This window comes from Aulonocara stuartgranti (assembly GCF_965226115.1).
Source record: "Aulonocara stuartgranti genome assembly, chromosome: 15".
NCBI lineage: Eukaryota > Metazoa > Chordata > Actinopteri > Cichliformes > Cichlidae > Aulonocara > Aulonocara stuartgranti.
In genome coordinates, this window is record NC_138951.1 from 19,886,024 (window position 1) to 19,904,557 (window position 18,534).

At 40.3% G+C, this 18,534-nt stretch overlaps 1 protein-coding gene across 4 annotated transcripts; it reads left to right on the top strand.

Annotated features, from left to right (window-relative positions):
* Window positions 1-8,681: 8,681 nt before the first annotated feature.
* Window positions 8,682-16,422, top strand: LOC309688730 (uncharacterized protein). Of its 4 annotated transcripts, none has more exons than XM_082504665.1 (7): window positions 8,682-9,216; window positions 9,580-9,618; window positions 11,533-11,816; window positions 12,383-13,420; window positions 13,514-13,669; window positions 15,024-15,113; window positions 15,717-16,422. In XM_082504665.1, the coding sequence occupies exons 3-7, from the start codon at window positions 11,568-11,570 to the stop codon at window positions 16,035-16,037; spliced, it is 1,854 nt and encodes a 617-aa protein (XP_082360791.1). In that variant the 5' UTR covers window positions 8,682-9,216; window positions 9,580-9,618; window positions 11,533-11,567; the 3' UTR covers window positions 16,038-16,422. The 4 variants fall into 4 exon arrangements, with proteins under 4 accessions (XP_082360791.1, XP_082360792.1, XP_082360794.1 ...); XM_082504666.1 differs by having other exon boundaries at window positions 8,682-9,078; XM_082504668.1 differs by lacking the exon at window positions 11,533-11,816.
* Window positions 16,423-18,534: the final 2,112 nt, after the last annotated feature.

The following is an 18,534-nucleotide window of genomic DNA, read 5'->3' on the forward strand; positions in this document are numbered from 1 at the left end:
TGCTGCTGAAAGAGCACTGGAGCATACGACGGAGATTAACTGATTCAGGACTGATGGTTTTCTCATTGAGGGGACAGATTGTCTCTCCACTTTAATGCTTTGTGCATTGAGTCAGTTCATAAGACACCCCACAAATATCTTATGTTACTGCACCCGCATAGTAGTACATTAATTGCGATGAGGCATTTAATAATTCTCAGTGAATTAACAAAACGTGTACTCTTTTAAATATCATAAAACATGACTATATGTTCCATTTTTGTCCAACAATTTATTTTCTTTCAAGCTCAAGAGGAAAAAGACAATGAAAAAAAGCCCTCGCTGCTGATGCATTTGTTGTTTCAATGTTAAGCACAACCTTGAAGCCATGCACACAAGCACACAGATAAAATGTTTAAAATGTCCGAGACTCTATACACAACCACATAAAACATATGCAGATGTTCCCTAGATTTCAGATTTTCTCTGTCTTGCAGCCAACAGTGCAAACAGATGGCTCACGGCTGGCCATCCTAACCATATGCATCTGCACATGTCTGCATTTTTACTTTAGTGCGAACAACTCATGTGAATTTCAAAGCTGTTCTAACAGCCCAACACTGGTCTCTCGATCTCCCGTTGGAGAGCCGCGAGCTTCGCCATGATGTTATCAAACTTGCACTCTATGATGTTGTGATTCTTGTGCTCAAAGAGCCGATTCTGAGAACTCACCACCACAGTGAGCCTCCCCAAGATGTAATCCAGTCTGCACTCAGAGATCTTATTCTGAGTATTCACAGCAGCCGTAGTCTTTCCAAGATCTTATCCGTGCTGCACTTAATGAGCCCATTTTGAGAAACTCACGCCTCTTCCCATTGTTTCAATCCCAGCGGGCAGCCTTGTGGGGGTTTGAACAGCCAGTTCCGCTTTCTTAATTCTTCGATAAGTCAGGGCCAAACCAGCTCCGATCAGCAAGAACCCTGTTACCATGGTTCAGAATAGGTAGATATCTTCAGCACTCAGGCTCACCCGAGCCCAAACTTCTCGTAGAGAAAGGGGTGTCAATTGCATTCAGGGACCAGTTGATCAAATCCATAATTCCTCTTTTAGGTTTTAGAGAACAGACTGTGAGAGAGTGTTCCAGGGAAAAGTAATACAAAAAACACGAGACTAGACAAGGACATAAGAGGCTAAGCAGGGAAGCTAAGGGAGAGGAAGAGGAGGAGAGGAGAAAAGTGCGTCAAGAGCAAGAGCAGAAAAAAAAATGCGGTGTGTTTTTTCAAGATTGTAAAACTTACTAAGTTATTGACTTGCTGCAAATACACCCTGTGGCTGAAAACTTTATTCCTGAAATACGATCAAAATTATAAAGGTGTGGTGGTTTTCCAATGTTCTTAGGGCTGAAATGAGTTTATGACCCAAATATAGTTGTCCTGCATATATGAGTTAACATAGCTCGCGTTGCACTATATACTTCTTCTATGCTTTTAATGTACTTTTGGCAAGATGTATTGCATTATAAGCATGGATGGATTATTGTGACCTAGGAACCTGGACACAATAAATTTAATGGTTACAGTGTTGGTAAGATAAATAAGCTTTGAGTCATGATCATGAACTAAGTGTCTTGTGTTGGTGTGACAATATATGCTAAACACAATCACAGAAGAGTAGCATACAAGAACCTCTTGCTACACAAAGCACCTCTGCTGGAGAGTAGTACACGCTGGTATCTTTTACTGTCTTTATACATATGTTGCCTGGATAATTTGAAGGATTACTACCATCACTGAAGGGTGGAATATAAATTGCTGCAATAATCAGCTGCTCAAACTCTATTTAGAGATGAAAAAAGAAGATGCAAGAGCAGAAGTAATACTCTCTCAACTTCACATCTTTGTCCTTGATGTTAGCAGAATGGCATCACTCATTAGGCAAAAGGAACCCTCTTCTAATTATTTCTTTGGTGATTGCAAATTTTCAACCTGCACAAATAACTCAGCATTAATAAAGAATAGGCGCATCTTAAATCACACACATTTGTCACACCATAATAAAGTAAGAGCCCTGCGAAAGGAAGTGGCACTACAAATGGTTTCTAATCTACATCAAATCATCCTCTTCCAGCTTCTGTTTACCAGCGATTTTATAACTACAAATATGCTGTCAAAACTGTTTTTGGATCAAAGAAGGCTCATATACATAGCACACTAAAAAAGCAGTTTGTCTTATTTTGTAAGATTTTGAAAATACTGTCAGTTTTAATTTAAAGTTCTTGGCATATCACTGAGTAGTTAACTTGTCTGTGGGCCCCAGTTGAAAAAAACAAAAAAGAAGATGACTCAGAAGTAACTGTAATAACCTGACAAGATGACAGTACAGATTTTTTTTTTTTGCCTGTCCCATTTGGTTCTTTAGCCGTCAGAATTGTTGTCTGAAGACCAACAAGGATACCCAATGGATTTATTTTGCCAAATGGATCATCACGGCATTGCCGTATTGGTCCATTTGATCGACCTTTGTTTTTATTATTTATTTTATTTTATTTTCAGTTGTTACAGACGGGACAGACATGACTGAGGGATAGGAAAGGGAGAAAAAAAGAGGAAGGAAAAGAAAAACAGAAGGGAAGAGGGACAGTGAGAAAGGGAAAAAAAATCTCCTGGATCACCTGTTGAGAGAGAAAGAATAGAAAACAAGCAAAAAAAAACAAAGCAACATACTAAACACAACACCATCACATTAATCTAGCTAAGTGTAAACAGCAGTAAATACTAAATATTCAATGTTGTTGTGCAGCACGCAGGACAGACAGCGCACAATGTGCTTTGAAGTAGCAGCCAAGAAAGGTGTAATTTAAGTCTACGAACAGTGAACACCCGTGTGCACCTGTGTGGATCAGCGCGCTTGTATTCAAAAGGTTTCCCCATGTAATGGTCTGCAAGAGGATGTAGAGAGCCATAGCCCCGTCCCCCAGGGCATGAAGCAGGCATGGAGGAGATCCAGGCCCCAGACATCCAGAGACCCCAGAGTGCGAGAGCCCAAGGAGGACCACCGGAGGGGCATCCGTGCCACCCTCATGGGAAGGGCTGAGGATCCCCAGACGAGGGGTCACCCAGTAGCCACCGAGCAGAAGCTAGAGGGGGCTGTACCGGCGTGCCCGCCGGCTCTGCCGGCAGCCAGCTGTGCCAGAGTGAACTGAGCCAGAGGCCGGAGGCCCGAGGGCCCACCACGCCCCGGAAGAGGCCTGACCGAGCAACAGGCGCCAGGCCCCGCCAAGTAGCCACCGGGAGTGAGCTGGTACATACCTGAGCGCCCAGCCCCGGACACCAAGAACCACCAACACACCGACCCCTGAGGGCATCAGTCACCGGCAGGGAGTGTGGTGAGGGAGATAGGCCTCCACACTTTGGAGGGCCTGGGAGTTCCCAGAGAGGTGGAGTCTAAGACCCGACCTGACATATAGACACAGACAAACAGGCACACACAGACACAAACATGCATTCCCACCCTCATGCACACATATACAAACACTCAGCACTCACCCAACGTAAGGATTGACATAAATGGACATGTACACACAATCACACTCCCCAAACATACTCTATACCCCGGTTCCAGGTACCCTCGCCCCCAGAGGGGGAAACAGCACCCAGACCCAAGAGATGTTACCCTTCCCCCCGGGGTGGAGGCAAGTAGACCGTCCCAGGCTCCGCAGCAGCAGGGAGGCCAATCGGACAGCCAACATCTCCTCCCAGCCCCCCCGCCCCGATGGTTAGAAGAGAACAGAGGGGTGTGAAGACCCCATACCTCCCTCCTCCCGCTCATGTGTAGTGTTGCTGCGTGTTGCTCTAAAGTGCATTTAAAACAAGGGACAGTACAGATTTTTAAATGCATAGCCTGTCAGGGTATCCACCTTTAAGTCCTCTGAATGGTGAAGCACTGACCTGGAACAAGCCTCATCTCTGGCCCAGAAAGCTTAGAAAGAAAGAAATAGCCTAAAATATAAATCTGGAATGATCAAAAGGGCTACAGTGGACATCAAACAAATGCATATGTACTTTGTAAAACTTGACTTGTGTTCCCCAGATAATGAACGGTATACAGGCACCAGAATTGAATAGTGGCAAACGTCATTCTAAGAAGGATTACAGCTATAGATTGCATACGGGGGCATAAGATATTTCCAGCTGTAATGGCTAGGACACACTACCAGATTATTTTCTTTTACTTTTAAATCAGCCATAATAGTGGGGATGCAGCAGTGAGAAGATGTGATTGTGGAAATGAAGCATTCATACATTCCTGGTAAATTAAATTCTAATCTGAAAGGTCAATCTGTGTTTTTTTTTTATCTTTCAGTTACTGTGAAATGATTGCAGGAAGGATTGCAGTTGCAGCCCTTTTTGTGGATGTGTTACTTAAAGTAAACTTCCTGCATCATGTTTCATCAACTCAAAGGTACCTGAAGCAGCTCATGTTGTATGACAGAGCTGTTGATGGTCCAAATGTCTCTGCCATATTTGGTCAACTCCAAAAATGAATGGATACCACAAAATGCAGTCCTTCTGTTGAAGTATTGAGAATTGAGGCTTTTAGCAATAGTATAAACTAGAGATGGACCGATCAGATATTACATATCGGTATCGGACGTAAATTACTGGATATAGGAGAGAAATAAAAAATGTAATCCGATCCATTAAATATCAAAAAGCAGCTCACAAAACTTGTGACATGGCGTAACTCGGCTCATAACCGTATAGGAGCAGTATGCATCACATGATAGAGAGGCTGTGTGTATTTGTAGCCTCGCTACCAAACCGGCATTTCATCTCCGAGGAAGTTATCCCACAGAGAAGTAAAGCAAGTGTGTAAGTTCATCTCTGAATGTTTGTAAAGCATTCCCGCGTTAAGCTTAACAACCGATGTATGGAGCGACTGCCTCTTCTCTCTCCCTCCCTCTCCTGCTGCTACTTCAATCGTGAAACTGATCAATGATCAGCTGATCAGCTTTTCTGTCGCAAGTCCGTCTCTCTTGTTTGTTTATCGCCCACTTCGAGCCAGAAAGAGGAAACCAGCAGCTGAACAACAGCAGCACGTTTAAGCTTGATAAGCTGTTGTTAGAATTTATTTAATATTACTTTCTACACCAGAAACTTTTTCTACGCAGCTGACGGCTGGTAACTGTGCAGGGGCTTGAACAGGGAAAAGGGGGCACAAAGACATACTTTTCTTTCTTATTCTCATTTAAAATGTCTAGCTTTTAATAAATAATTATCCGAATCTTACACCCAAAGTTTTAATCTGATGTAAAATGTATAGAAGTCCATTACTGTATATAGTAACTATTAAGTCTAATATACCCTAGTAAGCTAGTATTTTTTCCTTTGGGAAGATGTTGAATCTATTTAATTATTCTTGAAAAATATTTGATTTCTGTGCATTTTTTTTCACACTGCATCAAATTAAAGTTGATTATGTCGATTAAGCATCATGAGGTGGAGGGTGGGGGGTTCCCTATTTTTTTTTTTTTTTTTTTGCTGGGAGTTTGCAACCCTATTAGTTAGGTTGCTTACTCTTTAAAATACCAGAATAGGGAGGATGAAGTAGGTTTAAGTTTATTAGACTGATCAGTATTGCTGAACTATGAAATATTTTGGGTGCAGTGTATTTTTTGCATACAGGTACAACAAAATAGCTTTAGTGTTTTTGTTTTTTTTTGTTTTTTAACTTGAGTATTGACTTATACAAAAAGCAGCAAGATATTAAAAAAAACTGTTTTATTGATTAAAAAACACACTATATCGGATTCATATCGGTATCGGCAGATATCGAAATTTATGATATCAGTATCGGTATCGGACATAAAAAAGTGGTATCGTGCCATCTCTAGTATAAACTACCACTAACACAGTAGGTAGTTTTGAAAGTGTGTTTAAGGTGTAAGTGTGTCATGGTTTCTTGGCTTTGGTTTTTGGGTTGAAAGTCTTGGATGTTTTATTTAAACAGATAGTGGTTACCAGGTACTGCAAGCAAGTCTCCACCTGTACAGTATAGCAGCCATTAGCTTGTAAGAGTGTAAGAACTAATGGCACAGTGGTTTAACATGACAGTAATCTAAATTACGGTTGTTTTTTTCTTTTGTTTGTTTGTTGTTGTTTTTTTTAACTGTGAAGTATACCAAGTAACTCCAGTCCATATATGGAGCTGGGAATTAGCAAAATAGGTCCCCTTAAGATAAACCATATGCCTTCTGAAATATACTGTACTGTATATACAGCAAAAAGAACTACTAAAAAAATGTAATTATTCCAATTCCAAGAACATATTGAAGCTACTATCTCAGAGTGTGTATCAATGAGAGAGATAAAGATAAAGAATAGTCATCTTTTACATTAATGTTGTTTCATTTTATCACATTAATGACAATACCGGATATAAGTGGGTGAACACTAATTAATCCCTGTGTAACCTAACTCCTCTCTATGTTCTATTTGTGTTTGGTGATGACTGTATATGGAGAATGTGTATACATACTAAAAAATGTGTGTAATTCAGTGTGTGTTAAATCCTTGACTTTTAGACTGCTGTGCAACAACAAGTGACAGTGGAGGTTTATTGGATGAATCAACATTTCAGTGACTTTGCCCTGAGGTTATTTTTGTCTTTCGAACACAAACAACAGCATGAAATGCTATTTTCTTTTTTCTTCTTGTTGATAATGAATTTTGGTCTGTTTCTATTAGAACTTTATCTTATTTGCAAGATCTTCTTGTGATTGTTTTCAGGGTTTCTTGGCTCTTCATTGCCGGCTGAAAAAAAAGTTCTTAATGGTCTTTTCTTTAATAATACTTAGAGATGGCACGATACCACTTTTTTATGTCCGATACCGATATCATAAATTTGGATATCTGCCGATACCGATATGAATCCGATATAGTGTTTTTTAATCAACAAAACTGTTTTTTAAAATATCTTGCTGCATTTTGCAAGTCTGCAAGTTCATACTCAAGTTTAAAACAACAACTACACTAAAGCTATTCTGTTATACCTGTATACAAAAAAAATATTTCATAGTTCAGCAATACTGATCAATCTAATAAACTTAAACCTACACCATCCTCCCTATTCTGGTATTTTAAAGAGTACTTAGCGTAAATATTAAGCAACCTAACTAATAGGGTTCCAACTCCCAGCAACAACAAAAATAAATAAATAAAAAATAGGGAACCACCCCTCACGCTCCACCTCATGATGCTTAATCGACGTAATCAACCTTAATTTGATGCAGTGTGAAAAAAAATGCACAGAAATCAATTATTTTTCAAGAAATATTAAATAGATTCAACATCTTTCTTCAACAAAATTGCAGACTGCACAGATGGTACCTTCCCAAAGGAAAAAGTACTATAGCTTACTAGGGTATATATATTAGACTTAATAGTCACTATATACAGTAATTGACTTCTATTCATTTTACATCAAATTAAAACTTTGTGTGTCAGATAATTATTTATTAAAAGCTCGACATTTTAAATGAGAATAAGAAAGAAAAGTATGTCTTTGTGCCCCCTTTTCCCAGTTAATGCCCTATCGGCCCCCCTGGCTAAACTTTGCTAGATCCGCCCCTGCACAGTTACCAGCGTCAGCTACGTAGAAAAAGATCCTGGTGTAGAAAGTAATATTAAATAAATTCTAACAACAGCTTATCAAGCTTAAACGTGCTGCTGTTGTTCAGCCGCTGGTTTCCTCTTTCTGGTGCAAAGTGGGCGATAAACAAAGACGGACTCGCGACAGAAAAGCCGATCAGCTGATCATTTAAGCAGTTTCACGATTGAAGTAGCAGCCGGAGAGCGAGAGGCAGTCGCTCGTTAAGCTTAACGCAGGAATGCTTTACAAACATTCAGAGATGGACTTACACACTTGCTTTACTTCTCTCGGGGATAACTTTGTCGGAGATGAAATGCCAGGTTGCTAGCGAAGCTCCAAATGCTATCCAGACCACAGGTCCTGCATGCCACAGCCGCTCTATCACGTGATGCATACTGCTCCGACGTGCTAACGTTCTGAGGTGAGTTACGGCGTGTTGCAAGTTTTGTGAGGTGCTTTCGTGATATTTAATGGATCGGATTACATTTTTTATTTTTCTCCGATATCCGATCCAGTCATTTAGGTCAGTATCGGACCGATACCGATACGTAATATCGGATCGGTCCATCTCTAATAATACTACCAACCAAATAATTATACATGGAGTAGCACAGTAGCACAGTGGTTAGCACTCTTGCCTCACAACAAGAAGGTCCTGAGTTTGACACTATCCAACTGGGGCCTTTCCGTGTGGAGTTTGCATGTTCTCCCCATGTTTGCGTGTCTTCTCTCTGGGTACTCTTCTGCCTACAGTCCAAAGACATGCCATAAATTGATTTAATTTAGGTGTGAATGAGAGTGTGAATGGCCCTGTAACAGACTGGTGATTTGTACAGGGTGTATAATGCCTCTCACCCTATAGTAACTAGGATAGGGTCCCCCCCCCACCCCCCACAGCCCTGATAGAGATAAGGAGAAGAGGAAGGAAGAAAATAATAATACCACCAAAAATATGCAAACACAGTATATCGTGGGTGTGAAATTGAAATCAAATCTTACATATTACTTAAAACCAGTACTTTATCTTCAAATATATTTCTAGTTTCTACACTGAAAAAAATGTTTTTTTGGCCCTGTAATTATTATTTCAATTAGCTATATAAATTTTACAAAAAATTACAAATTCAGTGCTATTACTTTAAAATAGCAGTTTTTCTTGTAGTGCATTACTTGAGGATTGTTTGTAATTATGTGTCCTCAGTTTTGTATGTAAATTGAATCATTCGATCCAAGTAATATTCACTAAACCAATTCATTGGCTTAATTAGTTGATATTTCCAAGTAAAATGTAATGGAGTGACATCAGTGAATATGGCCACCTTCTCTGCATTCGGAGCATGACGTCAAAGCCCCTCCCCACATTTGAGCGGTCTTTCTTCAGACATACCATGGTCCACATTTCGACGGTTGGCAGACTTGACGGAAACGGGAAGAAGTAGAACCATGAATGTAAGTTTTAAGCGGAACAAACTTTGTACGTTCCTGTTGGCTCACCTACTTAAGTCAGTTTCTCCGCACTGAAAGAAGCTGCGCTAGCAAATAGTGTATTTTCCTGCTAGACTTGCTGACTAACTTTCCTGGCAGGAGGTATGTCCAGAATTTCCCACAGCACTTTACAGCTTAGATGGCCACCTAAACAACACACGCCTGCTGCCTTAACTAACGTCTTTGTGAATAAAACGACCACGGTCCAGTTTAAAATAATTGCTGCACAGCTGCCATGAGGTGTATTTTGAAAAATAACAAAACAAAAAACGATATACGCACTCGATTTCACTCAAGTCTTCATATTGACCTGTTTTAAATTTGCCACCGAACTAACATATGTAAAAAAAATAATAATAATATCAGTGTGCATCCTTGAGTTAGTAGAAATTAGTTGAAAAGCATATAGATAACCTTTTTTCTTTTTTTTTTTCTTTTTTTTTTCTTTTTTCTTTTTTTTTACAGAACATAGGACCTTCTGACTGCTAATTTGAACTCCACAAGGTAAGATCAAATTAGTAACGATTAGGTTTAACTTGTCACATAATTTGTCTGTTTAAGGTGCCACAACATGAGATGGATGTGTAAGATATGTAGCTTTGAGTCAGAGAAGAGGTTGGGATTGTTAAAACACTACAGACTAAAGCATGGAAATGGTGGTCGCAGCCAGTCAGTCCCTTGTCTTCACACTGATTGCCCTTGCTCGTTTAAAACATTTAATGCCCTTAAGACCCATTTGTCTCGACACCATGTGAAGATGGTCACACAAAGTGGACCTCTTTCATTTACTTGTCTACTTTGCTGCTCTGTTTTTTTTAATTCAGAGAAGCAGTATTTTGAGCATCTTAACAACCACTTAAGGAAGTTTGAAGTAGTTGCATGTGTCTTCAAAGACTGCAACTTCAGTACAAATATTTATTCCACCTTTGCTACACATAGACACAGAAAACACCAGTCACACACCCTTGAGGATTTTAAAACTGAAGTATTAAAAAGCAAACCTAATGAACCCATGTTTGCTCAGGATGAGACCTATGTGGAAGAGAGCTTAGAGCTTTGGGATGGGGAACCACAGGAGTTGTCTCAAGATATAAAAGAGAAATTTGGCCATCTATTTTTAAAGTTAGAAAGCATGTTCAATGTCCCAAACAAATGCATTGATGAAATAGTAGATGAGCTTCAGTTTATATCCACCTCTGCATCTGGTCCACTTTTAAGAGATGTGGTGGTGTCCACCTTGAAAAGCCATACCTGTGATCTGGATCCAGCCATTATCTCAGATTTAGTGAAAAATCTTTGTGAGACACACCCTATAAGTACTGCCTTGGGGACAGGTGGCCCTTTCACAACTTATTACAAGAGAAGAGAATTTATGAAGAAGCATTTTTCAGTTGTTGAACCAGAAGAACACATACTTGATTAAAAAAAAGGGCAAAACCTTCCAGTATGTCCCAATATTGCCCTCCTTGGTGCAGGTCCTAAGTAAGTCTTTTCAAGAAAACACATTTGAAGGTGAAAAAAAAACTGAAAATGACTTTAAGTACCAGACATTTCGTGATGGATCTCACTATCAAAACAACAAGTTTTTCTCTGTAGAGGAGAACAGAGTGAGTCTCATCCTGTACATTGATGACTTTGAGGTATGTAATCCTCTTGGGACATCTCGAAAAAAGCACAAAGTCACAGCTGTCTATTGGGTGTTGGGAAACATTCCGGTGCAATTACGTTCCACATTGACATCAATCTACCTTGCAATTCTGTGTAAGGCTGAAGACACCAAGCAGTTTGGATTCCAGCGAGTTTTAGAGCCACTGTTAACAGATATCCAAAGCTTGGAGAAAGATGGTCTTTTTGTTCCAGCGTTAGGGAAAGCCATTAAAGGGACTGTGGTCAGTGTGGTGGCAGATAATTTGGGGGCGCACTCTGTGGCAGGATTTGTCGAAAGCTTTGCAGGGTCATACATCTGCCGGTTTTGTGTTGGGGAGCGATCCAAGTTTCAGTCCAATGAAGTGAGATCTGGGTCTTTTCATCAAAGAACCAAAGATCAACATACACTGCATGTACAGACAGCTGTGTCTAGTCCAGATCACCCTCATTGTTATGGTGTAAAAAAACAGTGTGCATTGTCAGAAAAACTTGAGCATTTTCATGTTACATCTGGTTACCCTCCAGATGTTTTACATGATCTGCTGGAGGGTATTGTTCCAGTGGAACTGGCTTTGGCATTTGATAACTTGATCAAGAAAAAATATTTTTCTCTCATGGAACTGAATGATGCCATTTCCAATTTCCCATACAAGTGGAGTGATAAAACAAATCGCCCTCATCTCATTCCTGCTAACTTTTCGACTCGAAAATCAGTAGGGGGCAACGCACATGAAAATTGGTGCTTATTACGTCTTTTGCCTCTGATTATAGGTTTAAAAGTACCCCAACAAGAGCCTGTATGGCAGATGCTGATGACACTGAAAGACATTGTGGACCTTGTCATGTCTCGAGCCCATACTGAAGAAAGCATTTGCTATCTTGACAGCATCATTTCAGAACACCGAAGCAGATTCCTTGATGTTTTCCCCCAACATAAGCTCATTCCCAAGCACCATTTCCTTGAGCACTATCCTCAGCTCATTCGGGAATTTGGCCCCCTAGCTGCCCTCTGGACAATGAGATTCGAGGCCAAACACAGCTTTTTCAAGAAGGTGGTAAGACACACTGGTTGTTTCAGGAATATTTTGCTGTCTCTTGCAAATAAGCACCAGCTCATGGTTGCATATCATCAATCACATTCTGTCAAACCATCACTTGCGGTCACAAAAACAACAGAGGTCTCTTTAGATGTGCTTAAGGATGATCTAAAAGACCTGGTGAAATGCAGATTCCCTGCTGTTACAGCTGTGCATGTTGCCAATAATGTGTGCAGTTTAGGCACCAACTATGCAGTGGGAATGTTGTTGTGTTGTGGTTCCACTGCAGGACTGCCTGACTTTTCTGAAGTGTTACAGATAATGGTGATTTGTAACAAACTGACTTTTTTCGTGAGACAACAAAATACATGGTACAATGAACACCTGAGGAGTTATGAGCTGGAGAACACAGGGAGTGTGCAGTTACTTGAGCAAAGAGAGCTTAAAGATTTTTATCCTTTGGCTTCATACACCCTTGCAGGAAGACGCCTGACAACTTTAAAGCACCACATTTGCCTATCTTTTTGAAATGTGAGGAGAGAAGCTTGTGAATAAATGTCTGTATTTCTCTTCTGTTGTTGCAGCTTCTTCCTGTTGATATGGCACCCTCAGCGAAACTGCGGATAATTTTTGGGGAGGATGATGTCCACAAACTACTTTTACCTGCAGGCATCCCAAGCACACTTCAGGACCTCAATGATGTTCTTCGAGAGACATTTGATATTACAGGACCATTCACTGTTATGTACCAGGACATGGATTTCGATGGTCAGTTCTTCACTTTGACCTCGATTGAGGAAGTACAAGATAAAGCTAACCTCAAAGTAGTAAAAACTGAACCAGTAATCTTAAGTCTCACTACTGTGGACATGTCAGAAGTCGAATCTCCAGTTCCACTATCTACAGAAGCAAGCTCCTCCTCATCTGCATGCGACACAATCCTGTTGTCCTCCCCAGATGAGAGTGGACCATCCTACAGGTCTAAGCCATGGCCATTTAAGTTTGAAATACCAGACTTCTCTTATGATATAGACCTTGCACTGGAAGCAGGAAAGCAAGCTTATGAAAATGATGGCACACTTTTGAACAACCCAAGCGTAACTAGTAGCATTCTTGAGAAGCTTGCAGAGACTATATTTGGCTTCACAGCATATCCAACTGGTGTCCAGATTTTAGCTGTTGCTGAAGCCTTGGTAGCAAAATACCCATGCCTCAAAGAGCCAGGTTCTTTTAATGGCCTATATGGTTGGCAACAGAGGATAAAGTATAAAATGGGCAACTACAGGGCAAAGTTAAGAGGTCGCCAATTAGCCATTCCAGAGCTCGAGGTGAACACACTGAAGAGACGATGCTCCAGTGAAGAGGGTTCACTTAAAGGCTTTAAAAGGGCCAAAAAAGCTGAAGTCAACTATCTGCCACCACTGCCATTCGGTGAGACTGAGGAAACCTTAGAGATGGATAGACTAGATTTGCTGAAGGAAATGAAGAAGAAGAACAATGAGAGGGCAATTAATGAGAAAATGGAGAAGTCTTTCGCTATGAGAAGAAAAGAGGTTGTCAAGGATTGCCCCGCAATCCAAGACCTCTTAGAGAGGTGGCCTTCTCTGTTCTGTGAAAATCAGGTAAATCCAGTTCTTGTTCATGCAGCAACTAAGTGTACGTGAGATCTCATGAGTCATCTTTGACATGATTTTGTGTTTTATCTCTCATTTCAGATCAAAGAGGAGTTTAAGCGAATAACCACAATTCATCTGGAGCGAACGTTTTTGTCCAGATTGGACAGGTACACCACCAAACTCCTGGAGATATTTCGAAGGAAGGGCGGGACTGCAGGGACCAAAATAAAACCAATGTTGGACTCACTCAATAAGGTAAAATTTTAAATTATTTTAATTACATAATCTAATGGAAAAGATGAGGTCATACACACTGAGAATGTATCACTCTTATTTAAAGGACAAGTTGACAAGTTTGTTATTTTAAACTTAAAGCTTTGTTTTCAGATTGTTTATGATGAAATCGAACGATTTTGATTGAAATTTGGACACATGCTGCTGGCCGGAGCTTTTTTGGTTTCTGTGGTAGCACACCCCCACCTCCACAATGGCTTCATACAAAGACGTGAAACTCACCGAGTGGTCAGGGGTGTTCACTGATATGTTCACACACAAATCGTTGCAAAAATGCTTTCCAACAGGTGTTTTACCATTTGTTGTAAAACTGGACCTATTTTTTCAAACGCCTTACACCTGTACATTCTTCCGCCGAGAGCTTGAATAATAGAATGGAATAGCGGCGGACTAATACCGTACATCACAGCACATCTAATACAAGTCAATGGAGTTGGACAAAAACTACAATAAAAACCAGTTGGAAAGTATCTTTTGCAGCGATTTTTGTGTGAACATATCAGTGAACACTTCTGACCACTCGGTGAGTTTCACGTCTTTGTAAACGACAGTTTTATGCATTTTAGGAAGGATTGTTCCAGTGCACCTATGAAGCCATTGTGGAGGTGGGGATGTGCTACCACAGAAACCAAAAAAGCTCGGGCCAGCAGCATGTGTCCAAATTTCAATCAAAATCGTTCGATTTCATCATAAACTGAAAACAGGGCTTTAAGTGTAAAATACTGAACTTGTCCTTTATTCTGATCAGTGTCTGTGTTGGCTGAAACTGTTCTCCTGATCCTGACACTGTGGCCACAATTAACAATTTATGCACATGATTGTCTCTACAAGTGTATACAAACCTGTCATCTCTCCCTTAATATGCGCTCAAAAGCAGAGAAATTTACAGAATTTTCAAAGTGACCCTCTGAGTGCAGCGAGATCCCTTCCTGCTGCCCATAGACTCCAATACAATTATTTCCCAAAATATTACTCTTGTGTGTGGGAATTCCTGTCCTTGACTGGTTAATATTGTGATAGGAGGTACTGATATGTTGCAAAAAATTCATTTGCATGTCCAGTGATGAGGCAGAAAACTTTCCTCACTGGGCAGAGACAGTTTCTGGACCCACAGATTATGACATGCACTGGACTCTTGTCACATCGTTGAGAAATTCATGTTAAGTTGTACACTTCACAACGTTAGAATGTAGCTGCAGGCTTACATTCTCCATGGGTAACTTTCCGTTTACATCTGTATGTGCTGTTATGTATGTATGTTACATATGTTATGTTGTGTATTTTCTGCAATAAATTTTCTTTTTGGGTTTAATAGCATCATGTCGATGGCAGAAGGGACATTATCATTCGTTGCTTAGTTGAGTATCTTGGAGAGAGTGGAGAGGAGCTGATCAAAGACCATCAGGTATCTGATGATCATAATGACTGTATTAAAATTGTCTAACCTTATAATCTGGTCTTCACTTGTGATGATATATTGAAGGTCAAAGATTCTCTACACTCGTGATGTTTTTTAAAAAAGACTCAAGATTAATATTTTCAATCTGGCTTTTAACTAATTTCTTAAATCTTTATGCTCTTACCCTTTATTTTTTAAATCATATTTAATCTTTATCTTATCTGCCTTAAACTTTAACTTGCCTTTTGTCTGGTTTTTTTCTGACTATTTAACGATCACTTATTAACTTTATTTTATGAGCAAAAGAGTATTTAATTTGATTATACCTTTATAACCTATTTTAATGATTTAATGGTTCTGGTCTACCAACACGCGTGCCGTCCCATGGACAGCTCCAGGCTGGATGGCCCCCAAAAGTGATTTTCTTTGTCTCAGGGTCAGCCTCTGTGAAGCACGTTCTGTAACTTTACGTATGAAAAGTGCCATATGAATATTGTTTGATTTGAGTATACTAAATTTTTTATTTTTACATTTTTTTTTCTCTTAACCTTTTCTTTTACTTGGAATCTATTCTAGTTATTTCTAATTGTGGTTTGTTTGTTTTCACAGGAGGACGTCAGCCAAGAAGCATTGAAAGAGGACTGCAGTAATCACATGATGAAGATCATCGTAATCCATCCCAATGTGGCACAGGAAAACCAAGATCCTGTGAACGTGTCGGTCATCATTGAGGGGACAGAAATTCTGGAGGACTGCGGAAGTGTGACAAACGCTTGCCTCCTGCTCATGGGTGTCATCTATGCTGTCAACTTAAGTTACCCACTGAAACTGAAATATACGTTTGAGGTATTTCAGAAGCTGTTTCTTGAGCTTGACATCCTTAAAATGTCACCAAAGGTCCAGTCTCTCCACAAGAAACTTTTAGTGTGAGTGTTCCAGTGTTATTTGTGCTTTTGTCCAGCACAATTAATTTGTTTGCATTTTGTCTGTTTTCTGACAGTAATTTCAAATGTTGCTCAGTTTTATACAAGTTCTTTCTGTCCTGAACGTTCTGAGAATGTCTGCAAAGGTAGTGATTGCAACTGTTAATGGACAGAGTTGATGTATGTGTTCTGAAAGTTGATTAGAAGAAAGGGGACAGTGCACACTGAGTTTTTGAATAGCATGTTGTTGTTTTTTTGTATATGTGTATATGCTCTGTTTTGAAATTTGCGATCAAGAAGTTCTATGGCCATGTTTTTTGTGGTTATAATGTTATGTAGATATTTTAAATATATCTATGCCATTTCAACTGTGAAATAAAAGTGTCTCTTAAGCTGCAAATATTTGTTTTAGAAAATATTGATTTATTATTTAATAGAATAATAAGAATATTTATTCAATTCGATTAATATTAACTAGTACATTCGTAATAAATATTACTTAATAATTACATAGAATATAACAAAGAAAAGATGAGTAAGAAACACAAAGAAATATCAGCAATGTTCACTTGGGTTTTGTAATTGGATGCAATGGTATTCTGAGTAAAAGTTACAACCTGTAGATGAGTATTGCCAGTGCAATTTACTTGTGTATTTCACATAAAAAATAGATGGTTCTAGTAAGTAAATATTACTTAGAAATAGCCCGAGTAAAGATTACAAGCACTTTCTGTGTGGAAAAAGTTGCCTAGCTTTTTTTAAGTAAATGTCACTCCAATTTTTTTTCAGTGTAACAGCAGGTACCAGCAGAGTAAGCAATGGAGCCCAGACATCCTACTCCCCAGTGGCTGACTACAGCTTGTTGAAGCGCTCTCAAGCCAGATGGGATATGTTGTGTTGTATTTGTGCCAGGCTCTCCTCTCATTTGGACATGCCAAGAGTGTCTCTACGGGGAGACAGTCACAGTTTATCGCGGCTTTCAAGCAGCGTCCCCCACCAGATGATCAAATTGACCATGATGATACAACAGAAAAGTTTGTCTTTGATGAACTGCTTTGTGCTCAGACATGGCTGTGTACGGCCATTACTTGCACAGAAATCCAAACCAAAACCTCACTTGGCTTCAAAAGAAGCAGGCCATGGCCCCCAGTTGCCCCCCTGCAGGGTTATCTGGCATCTCCCACATGGGCATTGAACACAGCTGGACTATGCAGGCGACAGGTCCTGCATATAAATACCCAGACTGAATACTTAAATGGCAAATCATCATCTAAAAAAAAGTTACAGCTCTGCGACCTATTTCTACCTTCCATCTTTAAGTGTTACTTTTATCTTGACCTTTTGCTATAAACCTTAAGCTTCACTAACAGTTCAATGTCTTAGAGCCAATGGCATTAACTCTTGAAGCTGATGAAGACCAACATGCTGTTAGACTACACAGTAGCATACAGTAATCACTGACGCAGTGTCAACAGCAGACTTGACAATAAATGCTATGCATATTTCAAACTATATATGCTACTGTAAACCAAATAATTAAATAGAGTTTGTGTTGCAATTACTTATCTGTGGTATTGGTGTTTAAAGTTTTTTTTATGAAATTGCATGAATTAGTGTAACTTATAGTTGGAATGCATCACTAGAATTCAGCTGACAGGCCACACTGACTTTATTGAGCGAGCCTGGACTCCCGAAGCCTGTCCATAATGCCAACGCTAATATATATATATATATATATATATATACACACACACACACACACACACACACACACACACCCAGCTCGCCCCTGCGGGCGGTTTTATCCTTCAAGCTCGGGTCCTCTACCAGAGGCCTGGGAGCTTGAGTGTCCTGCGCAGTATCTTAGCTGTTCCCAGGACTGCGCTCTTCTGGACAGAGATCTCCAATGTTGTTCCCGGGATGTGCTGGAGCCACTCGCCTAGCTTGGGAGTCACCGCACCTAGTGCTCCGATTACCACGGGGACCACCGTTACCTTCACCCTCCACATCCTCTCGAGCTCTTCTCTGAGCCCTCGATCACTACGGCCGTCTTCTTCTGTTTGTCTACCACCACTATGTCCGGTTGGTTAGCCACCACCATTTTGTCCGTCTGTATCTGGAAGTCCCACAGGATCTTAGCTTGGTCATTTTCCACCACCCTTGGGGCGTCTCCCGTTTTGACCTCGGGACTTCCAGATTATACTCGGCACAGATGTTCCTGTACACTATGCCGGCCACTTGGTTATGGCGTTCCATGTATGCCTTGCCTGCTAGCATCTTGCACCCTGCTGTTATGTGCTGGATTGTTTCTGGGGCATCTTTACACAGCCTGCACCTGGGGTCTTGCCTGGTGTGATAGACCCCAGCCTCTATGGATCTTGTACTCGAGCTTGTTCTTGTGCTGCCATGATTAGTGCCTCTGTGCTGTCTTTCAGTCCAGCTTTGTCCAGCCACTGGTAGGATTTCTGGATATCAGCCACCTCCTCTATCTGCTGGTGGTAGAT

Excerpts from the sequence above, each read along its gene's own strand:
- LOC309688730 (XM_082504665.1), top strand. The coding sequence starts at position 11,568 with ATGCTGATGACACTGAAAGACATTGTGGACCTTGTCATGTCTCGAGCC. Across the intron at positions 13,670-15,023 it reads TGTTGGACTCACTCAATAAG|CATCATGTCGATGGCAGAAG; the intron begins GTAAAATTTTAA and ends TGGGTTTAATAG. Across the intron at positions 15,114-15,716 it reads AGCTGATCAAAGACCATCAG|GAGGACGTCAGCCAAGAAGC; the intron begins GTATCTGATGAT and ends TTGTTTTCACAG.